Source organism: Lycium barbarum, chromosome 6 (assembly GCF_019175385.1).
Source record: "Lycium barbarum isolate Lr01 chromosome 6, ASM1917538v2, whole genome shotgun sequence".
NCBI classification, from domain to species: Eukaryota; Viridiplantae; Streptophyta; class Magnoliopsida; order Solanales; family Solanaceae; genus Lycium; species Lycium barbarum.
The window spans coordinates 126905928-126928497 of NC_083342.1; the positions used below are offsets into that span (position 1 = coordinate 126905928).

Below are 22570 nucleotides of genomic sequence, written 5' to 3' on the forward strand. Positions count from 1 at the left end.
TTGAACTGGTAATTGTAATTTCAAATACATAGTTGTACTATCATACAATGCATCTAATACATTAAAATGTTATAGTAGTAATTAAACATACACGTAAAGGTAACGTTTTATTTTCCCAAACTATGAAGAAACTATTATCAAAGATACAATTATTATTGTGCAACTCTCTACAACAGTAGCCTCGATAGCTTGCCAGTACTTTTAGCACTTTCAACCCAGGTTTTCATCAATTTTGCCATCTGCGTAATGAAGAGTTTAATGTTAAATTTTGAATTTAAGATGCATGGTAGAAAAGAAGTAGAGATGTAGTAACTCAGGGCGACAAATTACTGCAGATAAAAATCTGAAAATTTTATGATGAGTTAATCTATTTGACAGTGGAGTCTCCGAAAATCAACATAATAATAGAGCATGCAAAGAATATTATAGTTACTGATAAAGAATTGAGATGAACCTAACTCTATAATATGTTACAAAAATAAATATTGAAATCTGACTCAATCTCAAAAAATTAGTTCATGACTCATGAGATAAAAATTGCCTCAGATTATCTAAGAACACGTTCACCCCTATGTGCGGGACTAACAACACTTAGGGGCATTTTCAATTTATATTAAAATTAAGCCTTTTCAATATTCAGTTTGAATTGTGATCCTTTCACCACTTGTTTTGCTCCATTCAACAAAGTTATTATTTCAATCCTTATTTTCATAGTTCAATTTATTATACAAGAGTACGACTAAATTAAATCAGCTTCAGTGAAGATAAGATGAATTAAGGTCTAAGAACATTGAACCAAAAAAGGTCAAAATACAGCTCACTAAGTGGACCATGAAAATCAAACTATCAGAAGCAAAGTTGCAATGGGCTTCATCACAAAAAAGGGATTTGTAATTAAAAAAAAAAAAAAAAAGGCCTGAAAAATGGAAAAGAGAAAGAGAATTACCTGGTCCGCACCTAAAGGTGTCAACCGGTTAAACTGTAACCGGTTTAACCGGTAACCGGAACCGGTTAAACCGGAACCGAACCGGAACCGGTTATACCGGTTAACCGGTTCCGGTTAACCGGATATTAATTTACCGGTCCGGTTCCAAATTTTTTTTAACCGGAACCGGTTAAACCGGTTAAACCGGAACCGGAACCGGTTAAACCGGTTAAACCGGTTAAAATTAAAAAAAAAATAGTATATATATTAAGTATATATTGTATATATAGTAGATATGTATACATAGTATATATATTAAGTTATACTTATATATATATATATATATATATATATATATATATATATATATATATATATATATATATATATTAAGTTATGCATATATTTAGTATATATATTAAGTTATACATATATATAGTATATATATTAAGTATATATTGTATATATAGTAGATATGTATATATAGTATATATATTAAGTTATACATATATATAGTATATATATTAAGTATATATTGTATATATAGTAGATATGTATATATAGTATATATATTAAGTTATACATATATATAGTATATATATTAAGTTATATATATATATATAGTATATATATTAAGTATATATTGTATATATAGTATATATATTAAGTATATATTGTATATATAGTAGATATGTATATATAGTATATATATTAAGTTATACCTATATATATATATATATATTAAGCTATACCTATATATAGTATATAGTACATATATATACATATATATAGTATATATATTAAGTTATGCATATATTTAGTATATATAGTATATAGTACATATATATACATATATATAGTATATATATTAAGTTATGCATATATTTAGTATATAGTACATATATATACATATATATAGTATATATATTAAGTTATATCTATATATATATATATATTAAGCTATACCTATATATAGTATATAGTACATATATATAGTATATATATTAAGTTATACATATATTTAGTATATATATTAAGTTATACATATATATAAGTATATAGAGTATATAGTACATATATATTAAGTAGTATATATATTAAGTTATACATATATATAGTATATATATTAAGTTATACATATATTTAGTATATATATTAAGTTATACATATATATAGTATATATAATAAGTTATACATATATATATAAGTATATATAGTATATAGTACATATATATAAGTATGTATAGTATATATATTAAGTTATACATATATATAAGTATATATAGTATATAGTACATATTTATATATAAGTATATGTAAGTTATACATATATATGTATACGAAAAGCACTATTCTGTATTGGTGACTTGCTGTTAGGCTGTTAGTCAGTAAATATTTAAACTTTAATTATAAAGTTGTATAACATATGAAAATATAGCTACAATATACAAATAAATACTATAATATATATATATAATACAAAAAACAAAAAAAAAATAGATTTTAATCACTCCAAACCGGACCGGTTCCGGTTTGAGGTTTAAAACCGGTAAACCGGAACCGGTTAAACCGGAACCGGTTAGGCGGTTCCGGTTTTGGAACCGGAACCGGCCGGTTTTCTAACCGGTTCCATAACCGGTTCCGGTTCCAACCGGTTGACAGTACTATCCGCACCTAATCTGGCATTTCCTATCACAACGCAAGTACTCTCTCGCTGAAATATTAACAAATTCTTACTGTTATAAACAATACTAATATTTTCCAAATTCTTACTGTTATAAACAATACTAATATTTTCTTGTTGCTTTAGTTGATCTAAAAATTTCATTAACTATTTCATAAGGAAAGCAGCTACGAGTTCCTCTTCCTATAGCAGACCTATGTTGAAGAAAAGAGATACAATTGAATCTTCTTCAATGAAAAATTATACTATGTAAAATAAAGTTAAATATAAGCTGTTGAATTTTTCTGATATAAGAAAAAATCTAGTAAAGTAACAAGGAGGGCAAAGATGACTACTGTTGAATCCCTTTATGTAAATTTCTGACTTCATGTTCCGATCTACCTAGGTTTTGGTGAATAGAATTGCCAATTATTGACTGATAGAAAGTAATAAGTACCACTAATTTGATTTCCTGTACTCGTAAGTTGACTTGAACAATATCGTTATTGAAAAAAAAAAAAAAAAGGAGAAATGAAGGCATACTTGGAAGACCGACGCAGGCAGTGTTACAAGAGTCATAGCAATTGACGCCTTGAGCATCGACGATGTCCATGTTGGTCGATAAAATGATGATGAGCGCCATAGCCATAGCTGCCAGTGTCATCGTTTTCTTTTTCTCCATGATTTTGCTCCTACTTTTCTGTTTTTCTCTGTGCTTTTTAGTTTTATCGTGTGTGTACAGAAGACTGTCGGTAGATATTCATATATCCCTTTTATTAGTGCCGTAGTGGCAGAGATATATTACTATTATTATCTGTCATTCGGATTAGACTAATTTGGACCATTTAAATAAACTTTGACCGGAATAACAAACTTTTTGTCTTATTTTAATTATATTTATATGAACTAGATTGGATCTTCCATAGTCAAACTTAGTTAGCTGTATTTTGACCTTGTATAAATCTGATCTTCACGAAAGCTGATTATGTAGCTCTATATAAATGTATGAAACTGAACAATTTTGAGCCAAGAACCTTATTTTAAAGGGAAGGTGAAATTAAAAAGGGTAGTTGAAACAAGAACTAGTAAAACTTCATTCACAACAAACTCATCCACGGATCTTGATTATCATTTTACAATAGTTAGTAAAGTTTTTCGTATTAAATCGGTTTTTAAGGAGAAGAATAATCTTGGGGAAGTATTTTTGTGATCCTTCCTGGTGTTTGATTGGAAATCAAGATAGGTGCATATAATAAATGATGGAGTAATGACATAACATGGAGGATAAGATAGGGTAGTAGTGTTTTTAAAAAAATGTTACTTTAGAATATTAATTTCACAATTTCAGATGTTTCATTGAGTTAATGTTCGTACAAAAATATTGGAGCAGTATGAAAGATGAGTCTGCATAATGTTTAATACGTAATACTTTTGAGCATAATATACTATGAATATGTTACTTGAAGTAAGTGAGACGTGTTTGGTATATTTTTATATTTGATTGATCAAAATGTTCTGTAAAATATTTTCTCTAAAAAATTAAGTTCTTTAAAAACAATAAAATAGCTTTTTTAACGGGAATAGAAAAAAACAAGAACCGTAAGTAGAATCATGTGCTGATTGTCTTCCCAAAATCCCAGCCCTGCTCCCCCAACCCTAAATCAAACCCACCCCTCTTCCCTCCATTAGCGATTGCCTAAATTATCTATACTCTTTAAATAATATTTTTGTTTACTTATCAAACACCAAATAAATCAATAAGAAAATCACTTTCTTTTTAGAAAAACATTTCCTTTCATACCTAACACACCCAAAGAGTTAAAGTTGTAGAAGAAAAGACTTCCATCATCAATGAAGTAAGTCATCACGTATAGAGGGGAAGTGTGCAAACACTATAAATCCTCCTAAAATGGGAGGGGAAAAAAAAATATTTAAAAAAAAAAAAAAAAAAGTCATCACGTATCACCCATTTAGTAGAAGATGCTTTTTCTTTAGAAAAGCAATTTTATCGCTTCAACGTAATTAAACACAGTAAAATAGCTAAATTAAGAAACAATATTTTCGTAAGAGATATTTCTTCTCATAACCAAGTTAGAGAAATATCCAACTTACTCACTTCAGGGAAAAGAAAAAAAAAAGAACAAGAAAAAGAGGAATAGGAGAAGAAGAAGACGTCTAGTTGCTGAGATTGGAAGCTATGTGTTATTCGCACAAATGGGGTGGTCTTTAATATTTGTCTCTTAAATTTGTAATTTTTAATTTTTTTCCTTCAACACTTTTGGCACGGTATAAACTAGATTTCGGCCGGCATAGTGTGTGACTGTGCGTTTAGCTTTGGTATTTGTATCATAACATCCCACAAGTTATGTTTGACAAGACAAAATTTTCGACATTCAACATAATCTGAAAAAAGTCATAAATTTAGTTTCGCTCTGCATAGTTTACGTTAGTTTCGAAATATGTAACATCAAATCTACATAAGTTATGCCAGTAAAGGCAAAACTTTCAACACCCAACATGATCTGAAAAATACTACACAATTTATGTTGCACAAATTAATTCTGACAAAACTTTTGCCTAGCGAGGCAAAATTTCAATTTCTTTTCGAATATAAAAATATTACAGAAATTATGTGCGCGAAACATAGCAGGATTTTCATTAAATGAGGCCAAAAATTAAATACCAGTCCGTGTGCAGTATATCGTACCCTGCTGGTGCTGGATCGTATATTTGGGCCGGAGTCAAACTAACATTTTGGGCCTCCATAGTTATGGCCCTATAGCAGGTTGTATCATTTACAGCAGGTGCAGCTACATTTATATTAAGGGAAAGATTGCATGTCCTCAAATCAAAATAATTACCCGTCCATATCCTCATTACTTTCGTACCCCTAGAAAAAATCAAAAATATTTATCCGAGATTATGATAAAAAAACATGGTATATAAATATACTGAGATGATATCATAGAACATACTTCAGTCCTCTTCTTAGTCCTCCATGATACATCTTGAAAGATACTCCAGTCCTTCTCTTAGTCCTCCATGATACCATCATGGTATATAAATATACTGAGATGGTATTATGGATGATCATGCTCACTTATTCAAAAAGACACACTTTTCTCGAAAAAAACATCTATGATACCATTGTCTTATATACATATACCATGATGGTATCATGAAGGATTGCTTTAGTCTTTCAACGAGACACTCCCCAGGACCATGGTACCATTATGGTATATAAATATACTGAGATGGTATCATGGAGGACTGTTTCAGTCCTTCTATTAGTCCTCCATGATACCATCGTGATATATAAATATACTGCGATGGTATCGCTGAGGAAGGGGTTTGGCCGAGGGGTATGTCGGCTAAATATTTTCAGCCGGTGGGGGTAGAAGCAAAATTACTTTAAAAGGGGCATGGGGCGGGTAAATATTTTATATTTTAGGGTATTCAGTGATGTTTTTCCTTTATATTATAGCAGAAAAGAAACTACTATATTTTTCTTCAACAGCAATAACTTGCTTTGGCAATGTCCATTATTACTGTAGCTGCAAACCGATTAGGTTGGTCACTCTGCTAATATTAATGAATTAATAATCTAGAATATGATAGAAAGTAAACATTAGGATGGTCACGACTTACGAATTGTGTCTCAAAAATGCTAAAACGGCCCCATATCTGGTCTATAAATTGGCAAATATAGTTCTGCAAAGTCCATTTCAAGTATAAAAACGTCTTACTTATAGTTTTCTTGATCTGTCTATTGATGCTTTTTTTCATTTGAAGGAATTATCTGTGGATTATTTGCACGGCAGGTTCTATCATTAGACAAACATGTACCTGCATAACTTGGTATACACATCAACTTTTGTCTCAGCCAATATCATCATGTCTTCAATTTTGTTTATAGCTGAATTATAATCAATCCTATAGCTACCACTTTTCCCCCTTTGGTTTTGTGTTCTTGTCAATACAAAGAGATATGACATCTATTCTATATTTAGTTGATGATACATTTTCATCGTAACGTGCTTCTGAATTTCATCTTCTTTGTCAACTTGAACACGTAGTTGAATGAAATTGAAATTCAAAATCCAAAGATCAGAAGAAAATTTGTTCTTTTCCTCGAGAGGTTAGTATATGCATCAAAAATTCTCAACGAGGATACATACATTTTTGTCACCTCTCGGCAAAAAGGAAAAAGAAAAAGACTAAGAAATAATACGATGATCAAAATGGCTAGTTCATTGCTAGTGATAGCATGTACAGTCGATACAAAACTTTAGCTAGTTTGTTCTAATGTTGAAAACTGCAGCTTTATAAACCGCGCCTCTATCGGCCATCATACAGAATAAATGGTGTTTCTTGATGATACATATAGTCCTTCATCTTCTAGTGATAAATGTAAACACCTCCTAATATTTCAGAACCAACCTGGGAATCCCTCTTATTCTCTTCTTGTTCTTCTTCTTTTTCCTCCCTTTTACAGCTACCGCCATGGCTACTGCCTTTAAGTGAAGAAGATTTTATGTCAATCTCTTCTTTATCTGGCACCAACTGGCTGAGTTTCTTGATTTCTTTATCTTTTCCCCACAAGACAACGTATAGTCCACACACTATGACGATTGATCCAAGGATGCTGTAGTGCACTCCATTAGAGCAAACTCGTTAGACTTTTGAATCGATTATATAAACATGCTAGAACTAGCTAGGCAATAGGCATGATTACATTTTTCATCTTGCTCAGTCAGTATTTTGTGGTCTTTTCAATTTATTTATTTATTTTGGCTAGAAGTGACTGAAAAATTGTGTAGGAAAGGGAAAAAACAAGATTTTAAAGCACATACCTTCCAAGGAACAACTTCTCTCCCAAGAACAAGTATCCAGTAATTGCAACCATAATAAGCATCAAAGGGTTAAAAACAGATACATATACCGGGCCTTTCATCCGGACAACCCATGCAATGATGGTATACATTACTCCAGAACAAAAAATCCCCTGAAATACAACTTCAACAGTGTGAGAAGATCATCCTTCACCTTCAATTTCAATTTTAACGAGTTCTTACAAAGAAAAGAAATGATTTATTCTTTTTAGCACATACCGTATATGCTGCAGCAAGAAGTCTAATGTTCCAACCCAATTTCCATTCATTCCAGTCTCTTTCTACAACTACTGCAACAACAAAACATTGAATTGCTGCCATTACATTCAGTAGAGCGGTGAATGTGTAAGGACATGGATATCGCTTAGCCGCCTTAGCCTGTACATACAGAAACACATAGATTGGTAAAAATATTGTTTTGGAAGCTTCAGTTTTAACTAAATAGAGAATAACTATATAACTTTACTTGATTAAAATGCATTTTTTGGTATTTACTGAATTACTACATCCCGACTATATCATTGTAGCTCATTTTGAACAATGGTTTACTTATCCAGCTTCCGCATGCCTCGACTATTCCACCAGCACAAAACTTATCTTAAATGCTAGATGAACATCTATAACTTTAAAACGTTACAAAAAGCTTTCTACAACTACGTATTACACATGAAATAAGACAGAGTAATATAACAGACAGTTCCAACTTCCAAGCATCATTGTTCATCAGTAACTCACCTGAACAATCAATAATACTGCATAGCAAGTACAACCAGCTAGGGCAAGAAAGGCACCTAGCAAAGGTTTACTGTCAACCTTATGGTGTGTTGAGTGCAACAAGTTTATGTTTGTTTTCCCCATATTTATATCAGGCCCTTTGTAGAATGATAGGAGCATAGCTCCGCTGATGCAAATGATCGTCCCAAATACCTTTGCTTTACCTGCTGGTGAATTCCAACCTAACCTCTCTAACCTGGACAATACAGAATATATATTACCACCTCTTTTTTTTAAAAAAAATAACGAAACTAAACTCGACGATCCTCGCAAAAATACCTCAATATGATTGCAACAATAAAGGTCATGGCAGGGATGAGATTGAACATTGCTGAGACAAAAGTTGGTGATGTATAAACCAAACTTTGCAGGTACATGTTTTGTCCTAAAGATCCCCTGCAACAAAAAACCCCTTTCACTATAATTTCTTATCAAATTGCCTACAAAAATCTTTTACAGTACATGAGTTTCAGAGAGTGTTTAGGACTTGTTAGAATGAAGCATCGACAAACATCAAGAAACCTATACCAAACACTGTTTCATTCTTGAACTAGACTAAGAAGCTGGTGCATGAACTTAAAGAAGAAAGCAATAGAAGAGTACCAAAAAAAAAAAAAAAAAAGATAGAACAACTTGCCCCAGTAGACCACACAGAAATCCTTGGAATAAAACCATTTTTGTTAGCTTGGCTCTTTTTCCCCTGAAACAAGAAATTAGAACCATTTGTAAGAAAAAGTTCAATGAGACTTCCATATATGTTTGCCCTTCATTCCAAGAAAGCAAACATACCTCCAAGAATCAATATTAGACATTAGACAACTCTACCTAGCTAGTTAGATAGACAAATCCATGTTTTAATCCTCAATAAATACAAAGTTTTTGAATTAATGATTGGACCTTTCAATGAAGAATGCTAAAGGGACCATGAACACCGAGGCGAAGAGAGACCGATAAAAGATCAAAATGCTAAAATTCATCCCATCGCTGGTTGCAAGTTTGAACACAAAATTCATTCCTGCAACTATAATTTGCCCAAGAATCATAAGCAAAAGTGGCCTCATTCCATGCGCCAGGTTGCATAAATTTTCCATGCTACCCATTAATCTTCTCTGCTCCTTCCCTCTTTCAAGAATCCAACAACAAAAAAAAATCTTTTGGAAGATGAATGGTTTCTTGAAGAGGAATAGACAAAACCAAGAAAGCAAGAAAGAAAAGGAGGGTTTAATTTTATAACCTTCCTCCTTTTCTTCTTACGTTCTTGTTTTGCATGCAGATAGATAGGCTACAGAATGAAAATCAAAAGATTCAAAGATTTTAAGAAAAATGATTAGAAGAGATTTTTGGATTTTGAGGGATTGGTGGAAATTGTTCTAGTTAGAAAATCACGAGAAAGTAGCAAAAAAGAAGGCAGAAAAAAGAATACACATGTATGGAGATATAATGATGAATACGCATCTACACAACTGTCGTATTTATAGTTTTACTCCTTTTTACCCGAATGAAATCATGCATGACCTCACACACAGGTGGAAAAGGGAGAGACTAATGTAAGTACAGAAGTCAAGGCCAGTCCAAATTCTGTTTTGCAAGTAATTTTTATGGGAAAATACATAATTAAGTTGCCTCCTAAATTTGTCCTAACGATTAAGTTACCCGTTCTAACTTTAGGGGTAAATTCTTACCCTCCTATCTCTATCCGAATTGAATTTACTACCCTCTTAAAAATGCAGAACCAATCTTATGCAGACAAACAAGAAAGAGGGGGAAAATGAAAAAGGAAAAAGGAAAAAAGAAAGAAAATCTAAAATGAAACATATTTTTAAAAAACTAACTAAGCACAATTAATATTATATCATCCAATAAGAAGATGACAAGTGTTTAATTCGGGCTGTTTTTTTTTTTTTTTTTTTTTTAAATTCTTTCACTTGCTTTTGGGCAATTGATAACACATTCTCTGTTAGGTCACATCTTAGGGGTATTAAATTCACTTCGGACAAAAATAGGGGGATAAAAAATTACCCGTAAAGTTAGAGTGTGGAACTGAGCAGGAGAAGTTTAAGGAGCAACTTATGTATTTTTCCTTCTTCTTTTTTTTGATTTATTCCTCAACTATATTCATCATGAAATATTTTTCAACATAAGATTGATTGTAAGTGTGCTCTCTTTAAACTGAGAATCATGGTCTAAAACTTAATGGAAAATGAATTTGCTCTTCTATCCTTTTTCTACTGAAATACCAAATTCTTATCTGCAACATCATTAGAACCTTTACGTTCTTACTACTAGATTAAAGCCTATGTAATTTAAATACAAGAAATATAAATTAAATTAAACATTATCATATAACCTAATCATTGGGGAAAATATTATTATCAAGGAACCTATACTATTCGTCTCTTCGTAACAATAATGCCAATGGTTTGCAAGTCTATTTTCAATTTTGTAATACTACAATAGTAACGATAATGCCAAATTATCAGATCAATTGATGTATTAAGTAATATGCATCTTATTGCGAAGCACAGTGTACAACATTCTTATGTGCACCACTCCGTAATATAATTCTCTTGGATCATTGCTGAATTATAATGACGGATGAATATAATCATTTGTCTATATATTCTCCAGGTCAATGTATTTAATGGGCTTGAAGCTAGAAGTGAAGTGCACAATTCATGAAAATTTTAGAAATATCATATATACATGAATTGAGCACTAAAATAATCGAATTGACGCTTATTCTATAATTAGTTCAATGATACAATTTTTTGTCACAACGTGCTTCTGAATTTCATCTTCTTTGTCATCTTGAACGCGTAGTTGAATGAAATGTAAATTCAAAATCAAAGAATTAGAACGATGATGTCCTGATGATGCTGAAAAGATGTGTAGCTTCATTTCCTAGATCGTCTATACATCAATTTTTCAGTTGGGAAGATATGTGTTTTCTTAGTGAGGCCTAGCATCATTAAGAGAACTTGTTCTTTTCCTTTTCATCATACATTTTTGTCACTTCTCGGCAAAAATGAAAAAGACTAAGAAATAATTCGATGATCAAAATGGCTAGTTCATTGCTAGTGATAGCATGTACAGTCGATACAAAACTTTAGCTAGTTTGTTCTAATGTTGAACACTGAAGCTTTATAAACTGCTCCTCTATCGGCCATCACAAAGAATAGGTCAAACACATATGTAGCCCTCTAAATTTATCCAACTTTTCATTTACTCATTTAAACTTAAGCTGGTACCTGTTAAACACCTAAATTCCCCTAAAAGTGTACCAATTAAACACATTTTGCTGGGACAATCAAAAAACAAAATGGGTGCATTTCAGACGATGTGACAAAAACATACCAATGAGATAACGACATGTAGCTTTTGGTGCCACTTAATAAGGAAAAAAATGAAAACAAAATTTGAGGGAGATAAATAAAATGCTCTGTTCCTCAAAATATTCAATCCACTCTCCGTAATGCATCAAGATAAAAGAAAATGTTAAGATCGTGGCTTGATTTTAGAAAAAAAACCCAGATGAAATTTTCACCAGAAACTACCTGCTGCAAGAGAGCTAAAACGGAACTTTTAAAGAGAATTAAGAAAGCAACCATTAAGAAATAATTTTCTTGGAGAAATCATGAAGTTTAAATGATTACTTTCAGTTGGTTTGGTGGTGACAAGTAATAAATAAAGAAGGAGAATTTAAGAAAACTGAAAATTTTCACTTCTGGCAAGTGATTCAAATCTGTTGAGGAAACCAATCTTGGATTATTGCTCCTCAATTTTTTTTGAGAAAATTGCAGCTGGTTATGGTGGTGCTTTAATTGAGAAACCAACTTTGAGGGTTTTTTGCGAGTGTTCTTGACGTTGGTGTTCCGGTAAAGAAGTGTACTTGTGCCGGCCATGGAAATTTCCGGCGGGATGGTCCATCTTCAAGCAAAACAAGAGGAAGGAAAAAAATGGGAAAAGAGAAACAGAAAAATAATAATAATTAAAAAAAGAAGAAGTTAACCGTGCTCAAAGAGAGTGAAATAGCACACATTTGCCATGTCAGCAAAATGTGTCTAATTGGTACACATTTAGGGTAGTTTAGGTGTTCAATAGGTACCAGCTTGAGTTCAAGTGTCTAAATGAAAAAATTGAACAAGATTAAGGGCCGCGCATGTATTTAGCCTAAAGAATAAATGTCTTTCTTGATGATACATTCTCTTCTTGTTCTTCTTCTTCTTTTACCTCCCTTTTGCTGCTACCATCATGGCTACTGTCTTTACGTGACGAGGAATTTATGTCAATCTCTTCTTTATCCGGCACCAACTGGCTGAGTTTCTTGATTTCTTTATCTTTTCCCCACAGGACAACATATAGTCCACACACTATCACAATTGATCCAAGGATGCTGCAGTGCACAACATCAGAACAAACTCGTTAGACTTTCGTATCGAGGCATTACAATTTCAACTTGCTCATTTGGTATTTCTTAGTCTTTATTCTTTCATGGCTAGAAGTGACTAAAAATGTGTAGGAAACGGGAAAATAAAGATTTCTTGCGATGCTAGCTATCCTCAGTCTCATACCTTCCGAGGAACAACTTTTCTTCCAAGAACAAGTATCCAGTAATTGCCGCCATAATAAGCATCAAAGGGTTGAAAACGGATACATATACCGGGCCTTTCATCCGGACAACCCATGCTATGATGGTATACAGTACTCCAGAACAAAAAATCCCCTGAAACACAACTTCAACAGCGTGAGACGATTGAATTCTTAACTTCAATTTCAATTTTAACTATGAGTTCTTACGAAGAAAAGAAATAATTTATTCTCATTAGCACATACCGCATAGGCTGAAGCAAGAAGTCTAATGTTCCACCCCAATTTCCATTCATTCCAGTCTCTTTCCACAACTACTGCAACAACAAAACATTGAACTGCTGCCATTACGTTCAATAGAGCGGTGAATGAGTAAGGACATGGATATCGCTTAGCCGCCTTAGCCTGTGTATACAGAAACACTCAGGTTGGTAAGAATATTGTTTTGGAAGCTTCATCTTTTACTAAATAGAGATACCTTGAAATTTTGGTATTTACTGAATTATTACATTCCTTCTATATTGTTGTAACACATTTTGAACTATTGTTAACTTATCACAGTTTCGTTTTTATAACGATGGTGTTCGGGCCAGCTTCTGCGTGTCTCGACTATTTCACCGGCTACCTACAGTAATATAAAAGACAGTCCCAAAGGATCAATGTACATCGGTAACTGACCTGAACAATCAACAATAGTGCATAGCAAGTACAACCAGCTAGGGCAAGAAGGGCACCTAGTAAAGGCTTACTTTCTCCCGTATGGTGTGTGGAACGCAACAAGTTTATGTTTGTTTTCCCCATATTTATCTCTGGCCCTTTGTAGAATGATAGGAGCATCGCTCCACTGATGCAAACGATCGTCCCAAATACCTTTGCTTTACCTGCTGCTGAATTCCAACCCAACCTCTCTAACCTGGACTACAGACTATTTAATACTGCCTCATTTGTTTGAAATTAATATGAAACTAAACTCGACGATCCTTGCAAAAATACCTCAATATGATGGCAACAATAAAGGTCATGGCAGGGATGAGATTAAACATAGCTGTGACAAAAGTTGGTGATGTGTAGACCAAGCTTTGCAGGTACATGTTTTGGCCTACTGATCCCCTGCAACAAAAACCCACTTTCACTATAATTTCTTAACATACAAAAACCGTCACTATACATAATTTTCAATAAGAGTTTAGCACTTTTTAGAAATGAAGCATCAACTAAAAGATCAAGAAACCTATGAACAAGCACGGTGTCATTCTTGAACTAGACTAAGAAGTAGGTGCATCAACTTAAAGAAGAAACCAATAGAAGAGTTAAAACAAAAACTAAAAAAAAAAACGAGATAGAACAACTTGCCCAAGTAGACCACACAAAAATCCTTGGAATAAAACCATCTTTGTTAGCTTGGATCTTTTTCCCCTGAAACAAGAAAAATTAGAACCATTAGTAAGAAACTCAACTCAATTAGATTTCCACAGGTTTTCCCCCTTCATTCCAAGAAAGCAAGCATAAATTTCATATGCCTCCAAGAATCTATATCACACATTAGACAACTCTACCTAGCTAACTACATAGACAAATCCATGTTTATTCCCAAATAAATTCAGAGTTTTTGAATTAATGATTGAACCTTTCAATGAAGAATGCTAAAGGGACCATGAAAACAGAAGCGAAGAGGGACCGATAAAAGGTCAAAATGCTAAAATTCATCCCATCGCTGGTTGCAAGTTTGAACACAAAATTCATGCCTGCCGATATCATTTGCCCCATAACCATAAGCAGAAGCGGCCTCATTCCATGCACCACGTTGCATAAATTTTCCATGCTAGCCATTGATCTTCTCTACTCCTTCCCTCTTTCAAGAACACAACAAACAATTTTTTGTTTTGTTTTGGAAGATGAAAGGTTTCTTAATGGGAAAAGTAAAGATTACATATATGGAGATAAGCTATGTTTTCACAACTGTCTGTATTTATAGTGTTACACAGTTTTACCCGAATGAAATCATGCAAAACCTCGCATCAGTTTTACCCGAATGAAATCATGCAAGACCTCACACACAGGGTAAGTAAAGAAGTCAAGGCCAGTCCAAATTCTGTTTTGCAACGTAGATTTTATTAATCTATTCCTCAAATTTATTCATTACGGAATACCAAACAAACAACATACTCAGGATAATCTCACGAGTGTAATCTCACAAGTGTAATCCAACAACAACAAATTTATTCATTATGAAATGACTTCCCATATAAGATTGATTGTAAGTGTTATTTTTAACGAGAAATCATTTAAAATCAGTGGCAGACATCCACTTAAGTACTTTTTTAATTGATTCGTCAAACACAAACTGTTTTTACCAAAAGTACTTTTTAAAAAAGCGTTTTTAGGAAAAAGCGCTTTTCAAAATAATCTGATTTTAGAAATTTGGCCAATCTATCGGAAACAGCCTCTTCACCCCCGCAAAGGTAGAGGTAAGGTCTGCGTAAATCCTACTCTTCCCATACCCCACTTGTGGGATTACATTGAGTATGTTGTTATTGTTTGGCCAAACAGGCTATAAAGCTTGAGTAATTTTACTAGATAGAAGAAATATAAGTTAAATTAAACATAATCATATAACCTAATCCTGGGCGAAAATATTACTATCATCTCGGAGCCTGAATTGTTTGTCACTTCGTTTATAATGCCAATATTGGCTTACAAGTCCGTTTTCAATTTGTAATACTAACGATATAATGCCAAACTTGTCAGATCAATTTATGTATTATGCATGTCATTACAAAGCAGAGTGTAGAACATTCTTATATGCACAATTCTTTAATAATAATTCTATTTTGTTAAGTATATGCGCATTTCCAATTTTGCATGACCAAAAATGAGGTCACGGAAATAAGAGCCAATCTTTTTTGTGATTGTGATTGATAACATTCCATAAATTGAACATTTACTTTCCTTAAAACTCTCTTTGACTGAGATAGAAAACCGGAATTACCTCAAATACATAATTTCATTTTCCCCATATGTATATATTATTCGTATTTGGAGCAAAGAATATTCATCATTTGCAGTCATTATATATATTTCCCACCTTCCTTTCTCCAACGAATCCGCATATTATATTTGAGTTTGTGAGAGGAACATAAAGAGTTCCTTTCAAATTTCTTCTCCCCTCCAAAAAATAAAGAAAATGGGAGCTTGTGCTAGTGCACCAAAGGACATAAAGGCTGACGCCGCAGCAGCCCCGCTACCGGAGCAACCAAAGGAGGAGGAGACCACCACTACCACCACCGTCACCACGGAGGTGACGACCGTCGACAAGCAGGTTAATGGAGAAGATGGAGAAAAGAAGGTGGATGATGAGAAGGTAGCTGCGGATATTGACAATTCCAATTCTCTTGGATCACTGCTCACTGAGGTGTATATATATATATATATTTGATGATAATGACTGATGAATATAATCATATATAACAGCAAACTTAGGTTTCATCAAGGAGAGTGAAGCGAAGTGCCTCCTCGAAAGAAAGAGGGATGAGCTGCTTCAGGTCAATGTTTTTAAAGGGCCTGAAGTGAGAAGTGCACAATTCATGAAATTTTTTAAAATATCATACATATAGGAATATCAGCACTTTAATAATCAAATTTCAAGCAATAACTAATTTCAACATCTATATACAATAATACGGATATTAATCTAACCCATGAAAGTTGAGATTCTAAAAATTCACTTTTTTTGTCCATGGATGTCGTACCATAATCTAACAGTGCTTCGAGTAGTACTTATTTTTTAAAATAGACAACCTCGAGTGTAAAGAAAAACTAATTTTATTTTTACTATGATTATCTTGATTATATTTAACTTGGACTGGATTAAATGTACATTGGAGGTTCATATAGATGACCCCAACTTCCTTATGATTACGGTAGTTGCTGTATGTATCAAAAATGTTAAGCTGTTGAATGTAAATGATTTCTGTGTCTAATGAGTATAGCATAAAGACTATTACTGAATGTAAATAATACTATTTTCAGTTTGAAGTTACTAATATTGAATATACTTTGAAAATGAATGGCACAGAATGAAGCAGCCAAGGAGTCAGTGAAAGATGAGAAGAGCTCAGAAACCACAGACAAAAAACCAGAAGAAGCAAAGGTATCAGATGAAACTGATGCTAAACAACCAGCTGGTGAAGAAAAATCAACATAGACTAATCCAAGACATGGTTTCAAGCACAACTTCAATATGGTTTCAAGCACAACTTCAATAATATAATGCCTATGTTTTTTTGTTGGTTACTTTAGGTCAAGGAAAAATTGTAGCAAAAACATATTGATTGGACTTTTTGGGTGGACGGCACTTTGGTATTTCATATTATTATTGGAGTTCTCTTCATCCTTTTTACTCTTTTCCTATTGTTTGTTCATCGTTCACAACCCTGCATTTCAGTCTTCAACTTCAACCACACAGCCAAGAATTTGCTTGGAGATAAGTTTTTCTGGTCAAACATGTTTTAGTTCAACAATTTCTGAAAGGAAGCCATGTCAGGTTTCTCATCGAAAAGGGTCTCAAATGTTAGAAGGCACGGGAAAAGGAAAATTACTCAACAACGATTGCGCATTTGCCCCACTACTTAAACAGTAACCATACCACAAAAGTGTAGCTATAGGGCCTTCCGAATTTCTCAACAGCGAAAGGAAAGAATGATTAACATTTACAAGTTCATAGAGAAGTTCTGCCAGCTCTAGCTACAATACCACCACTAATTTTCTGAAAGGTAATACAAAGTTCCAGTCGAGCATCACAGGCAGCATTTAGCAAGATCGGAAAAAAAAAAAAAAACTACAACCACATCAGAAGAACCAGCACTAGTTTAGATGCCAGCACCAAAGGCAATTCCTATTTTTCTTGGTAATATTTCATTTAAGATTAAGCTAGATGCAGCATAAGTGCCTCGTGATAAAGGCTGTGATAACTCAACCAGCCTTTTACAAATTCACTGGGGGTAAAGGAGTTTCCAGTTATCATTTATATAGGTAGAAGCAGGAAACAGAATGGAAGTATCAAACACATCATACATAAAGTAGCCCGAATAAGTCCGAACAGAATAATTAACAGTCATAAGGCCGAGCAAAGACGAGATTAAAAGTTTGCACATCCTACACCAAAAGATAGAAAACATGAACAAGAAGAGAAAATATACATTGAGAACTAAACAGAAGGTGCTTCAAGATGGAAAAGTACAGACCACATATACTGCAGCCCTGGTACATGATTCAGTCAGAAGGCTGTATTCCACCACGCTTGAGTTCAAGCACCAATCGCTGATTCTCACGTTTGATAACCTCATTGTCCAGCAACATCTTTCGTAGCTCCTTTTCCTCTTTACTGCAGAGTCTCATGTACTTGAACCTCTGCTTCTCCAATTCCAGAATTTGGGCCTGAATCTGTAGCTTTTGTTCTTCCAATTGTAGTAAGCGAGGGAGAATATGCTCATCCTGTATTTCTTTCTCCTCATTGTTCATAGAAACGTGAATCCCATTGCAATTAGGATGAAGCACATTTGGATCTGATGTAGTGGTACCATTCAGAGATGAACGGGCCATATTCAAATCTCTTTCTCCTCCTACTTTCCTCTTTGCAGGCATATCCTGCACCAAATTCAGATCTGCACGGGCCATATTTGGAACTCTTTCTTCTCCTTCTCCTATCTTCCTCTTCAAAGGAAAATCCTGCAACATGCAATTGGTTTCATACTTGTAAAGACCCTTCACAGCCAAAAACACAGATTGCTGAACTTCCTGATCATGGGGCAGGAACAATCTATTCCGATTGTTGTATGAGCACATTTCTTGGTAGAATAATTGTTTCCTACCTATGAGCTTGCTCATTTCCTCTTTCAAATTGTAAGACAGGTCCATCGTTTTCAGAAGCGCAGGGTTCTCCACGACATCACATGCAGTGCCTCTCCCAAGTACATCATTCAATCTCTTGAATTTTTTATTCAGATCATTAAACTTATCCTCACATTGCTGAGGAGACGCATGATGACCTCTTTCAGTCATAACACAGGAAACCGCCCTCCATTTACCCTTCTTGATGAAAATCTCGTTGGACAAAGCATCTTCTCTGATATAAGAAACAGCAGTAATCAAAAGTTTAACCATTTCATCTGTCCATCTCATACGTTGATATACTGGCTGCTTCTCTTCAGTATGTCCAGAGACTTCTCTTACATCATTCAAACCCTCACGATACGCTTCAACCAACTGCATTTCTGGGTCAACGTCTGCCATGTTGCTTATACCAAAGGACATCAGTTGTGAAGCATGCTGAAGAAGAACCAGTGGATCCTGGTTAGAGTGATCAGCTAGTTGGTGATCGACCTGCATTGAATTGAACAAATCGAGCTGCCCACTTAATCCTGGAATCATAAAAAGCGAGCAGATGAATCTATGCTTCAAATGGTAGAGCAGCAACATTAATAACTTAAACCACAACTGCACCTCAACCACAAGCAAGTTGGGGTCGGCTATATGAATCATCAATCTCCATTAATGAAGCAAGTCAAAAAACAAAAAAGAATTCAAATCATAGGATTTTGCTCATTCATCAGAGAATGGATATACAATTTCTCAGGATTAACTTCATGCATACACAAAGATGCAAAATAGTGGATTCTGGACTATACTAGATCTGCAGCTAGAAAAGGGGGTTCTGAGGCTAGGAGACTCCATTAATAGAGTAAGTCAAAAAAAAAAAAAAAAAAAAAAAAATCAAATCATAGGATTTTGCTCATTCATCAGAGAATGGATATACAATTTCTCAGGATTAACTTCATGCATACAAAAAGATGCAATATAGTGGTTTCCGGACTTTACTAGATCCGCAACTAGAAAAGGGGGTACTGAGGCTAGGAGACGTATAACACAAAGTACATAAACTTTCCTCCTATGATTAACTTACCCCCCCCCCCCCCCCCCCCCAAAAAAAATGATGGGTATTCAATAGAAACAAACAAACTACAAGAAACATTCCTAGTTACGAAGAACTGACGAGAAAGGGAAAAAATTGATCCGAGCACATCATACCAATGCAGATACAATGAAGAAAGATGAATTTACTAAGAAATAGAGAGTAAATCTAGAAAGCCTTTAAAAATAAAGTTCTTGCTTACTTCTAAGGAAGAAGCACATGCATTAGGCAACTAACCTGAGAGCGCTTCGTGAAACACCTTGTTTTGATCGCCCAGGAAGAAAACTTAATATAGAAACGAGATTTGTAACACGAGGGGCGTTGCTGATGACAGCTGGACGATGGAAGCAACAGGTGGTGAGAAGGCTTTCACACTTCACCTCACTAAATCCATAAATGAGAGTGTGAGTTATGAGTTCAAATAAGCAGCATTATAAGCGTAGCAATTTTGAAAAAATAAAATGCCAGATACATTCTGGGAATTTTTTAAATACTGATTAAGGACAATATATAAGCCTTAGTTTCCTCAACCTACAATTCTCTCCCTAAAGTCTCTTTTCTACAACAAAAAAAAATAAAAAAAATAGATAAACTTCGAAACCTGACAACGTTGTCCGAAGAATGATTTCAGGGCAGAGTACATTTATATCAACTCACAACCAAGTGGATAAAATTGTTCTCAACTTAAATTTACCACAAAGGCAAATGCTAATTTCGGAACATAGAATATCAATCTGATTACAAATCTCTTTGACCTAGTCGACAAAAAGGCTTGGATAGAACAAGATACCATATTGCATGCACGCCCCTTGGATAAATCTAGTAGAGACAACAAGTAGTGCCTACTGGCTCTCAATGTGTGTAACCTAGCCATTGCCTTTATTAGCTGTCCATCTTTCCTTTTTTTCTGCCATATAATTTCTTTTTGTGTATACCCATTGCAAAATTTCTTTCATTTCTTAATTTAACTTTTCTCAATCTTCTATTCCCAAATTTATCTAAACATGATTAAGACGTACTATTAGATACAGATATAAATGGAAAAATAACTTTGTCAGAGATATGAGGTGTAGAGGTGAGGAAAAGGTTTTCAAGCTCCAAATGGTTTATTGAATAGTGTGTATGATGTCCTATGGTGAATGAACAGGAAATCTTCTGGTGCACTAAAATGGAAAAAAAGGGTGAAACTAAGTATCACCATTTAAAAGAAAAAAGAAATCAATCAGAGGGGAGGGAAGAGAAAGAGAGGCACAGGTAGTGAGTTTAGGTCATAGTAGCGAAGAAGATGGACGGTAATTCAAATATAGTAAGGAGGAACTTAGGATTACATCTAAAAGGTTTCTGCTTTTTCTGCCAGACTGAGTTTTTGTCTTTTAACTTCTACAGCTTCTCAATTAGTACGTTTTAACAAACCAATAACTTGATAAATAACTGGAAATCAAATAGATAAACAAACAAAGAGCATGAATGCTTTGTTTTATGATCTTATATCATGCATGAAAACATTAGGCACTTAAACTTCATTCATACCGTTCAAAAGCACATGCTGTTGAAGCTCTACCCCCAGATGGTCACAGCAAATCTAATGTGCGTCTGATCAGACCAAAATAGCTGAGTTAGTTCATATCCAAACAAAGGGAGATAATGAAGAAGGAAGCATGCATATGGCATCTGAATGTGCAGCGACTTCTAAACCAATTACTAATGTGAGAACTTATTCTCAACCCTCATGCATTGTATTACCTATCTCAGCCTTGGGATCCAAATACTCAATCTGCTTGACCTTCAGAGTCGCATTGCTGCTTCTCCACATGATAATGGGCAAATCTTCTCTAGTTTTAAGGCAAGGAGGGTCATAAATTCAAGTGCTTCCCCTTGTTCCTTCCTCTTTCAGGACAACCATGGCATATTAAAACCTTTCTCTAGTGGATAGTCATATCTGTTGCATTGCTTTTGACCTACCAGCCCAGCAATTTATTCCTGTTTTGATACGAAAATGTTTCTGGTGAAACAACTTTTTTGAGCTCAAAATCTTTGTATAGATTTATCAGAAGGCTCCGCCGAGTCCAAGTAGGCGGACGTTCAGCAACTTCACAAGAAATACCTCTCCCAAGCACATCAGTTAGACACCAAGTGTTTCACATATTTTACAATTTGTTTCGAACATTGCCTTTGAAACAGTCTCCCAATTCTATTTTTCTTGGTAAATTTAGGGAACGCTTAGTTCCAATATAGCTGAAGTCCCAAGCAGCAGCATCTCCATTGTGTGAAGCAGAGAAAATTAGAAGTTTAACCATCTTCTTTGCCTCCACATACAAGTGTCAAAACTGTAAGAATGAGTATGGATTCTTCAAAATAGATTTTAAATAAAATGCTAGGAGTCGAACACAGCCGTGGTGTAACATAGCTAACATGCCAACTCCTATCCATACTCTCCACATACATTATGCCAAAGAATTTTCTCAGGAACCGCTAGATTTCTCATCATTACTGCCATATTTCTCTAATGCCTACCCCTCATTTCAAGCAAGAACAGCAAGTTGATACACAAGTGGAAATATGCCCCTGAAATTTGTCTAAAGGACAAAGGGACTATCCTCTATAATAAGTCACCTCTCAGCATCTTGGAATGAACATTTTAAGCCTAGACAACCACAAATAACCTTAAAGATTAAAACCAGAATCTTGATTAGTGTAAGCATAAAGAAACATTGCTGATTCAATAACAGGAAAACCCCATTAAAAAACAAAAGAATACT

At 34.1% G+C, this 22570-nt stretch overlaps 3 protein-coding genes and 1 long non-coding RNA gene across 4 annotated transcripts; 1 reads left to right on the plus strand and 3 right to left on the minus strand.

The window, feature by feature from the left end:
- On the minus strand, positions 1–1168 carry LOC132598748 (uncharacterized). Its single transcript, XR_009566668.1, has 2 exons — positions 947–1168; positions 1–239 (listed from the first exon to the last, which is right to left on the minus strand). It is a non-coding gene; the product is annotated as an uncharacterized LOC132598748 (long non-coding RNA).
- Positions 1169–6818: 5650 nt separating this feature from the next.
- On the minus strand, positions 6819–14662 carry LOC132644611 (uncharacterized). The gene is made up of 15 exons (XM_060361212.1): positions 14469–14662; positions 14195–14257; positions 13835–13951; positions 13520–13754; positions 13088–13246; positions 12826–12977; positions 12431–12647; positions 12264–12315; positions 9152–9500; positions 8892–8954; positions 8534–8650; positions 8216–8450; positions 7700–7858; positions 7442–7593; positions 6819–7233 (listed from the first exon to the last, which is right to left on the minus strand). Exons 1-15 carry the CDS (start codon positions 14660–14662, stop codon positions 6987–6989), a joined length of 2511 nt encoding a protein of 836 aa, XP_060217195.1. The 3' UTR covers positions 6819–6986.
- A 1259-nt stretch (positions 14663–15921) lies between these two features.
- LOC132600163 (uncharacterized) lies at positions 15922–17206 on the plus strand. Its single transcript, XM_060313262.1, has 2 exons — positions 15922–16253; positions 16917–17206. Exons 1-2 carry the CDS (start codon positions 16026–16028, stop codon positions 17043–17045), a joined length of 357 nt encoding a protein of 118 aa, XP_060169245.1. The 5' UTR covers positions 15922–16025; the 3' UTR covers positions 17046–17206.
- Positions 17207–17779: 573 nt separating this feature from the next.
- Positions 17780–21371, minus strand: LOC132598750 (uncharacterized). Its single transcript, XM_060311819.1, has 3 exons — positions 21342–21371; positions 20049–20145; positions 17780–19222 (listed from the first exon to the last, which is right to left on the minus strand). The coding sequence occupies exon 3, from the start codon at positions 19151–19153 to the stop codon at positions 18113–18115; it is 1041 nt and encodes a 346-aa protein (XP_060167802.1). The 5' UTR covers positions 19154–19222; positions 20049–20145; positions 21342–21371; the 3' UTR covers positions 17780–18112.
- Between the last annotated feature and the right edge of the window lie 1199 nt (positions 21372–22570).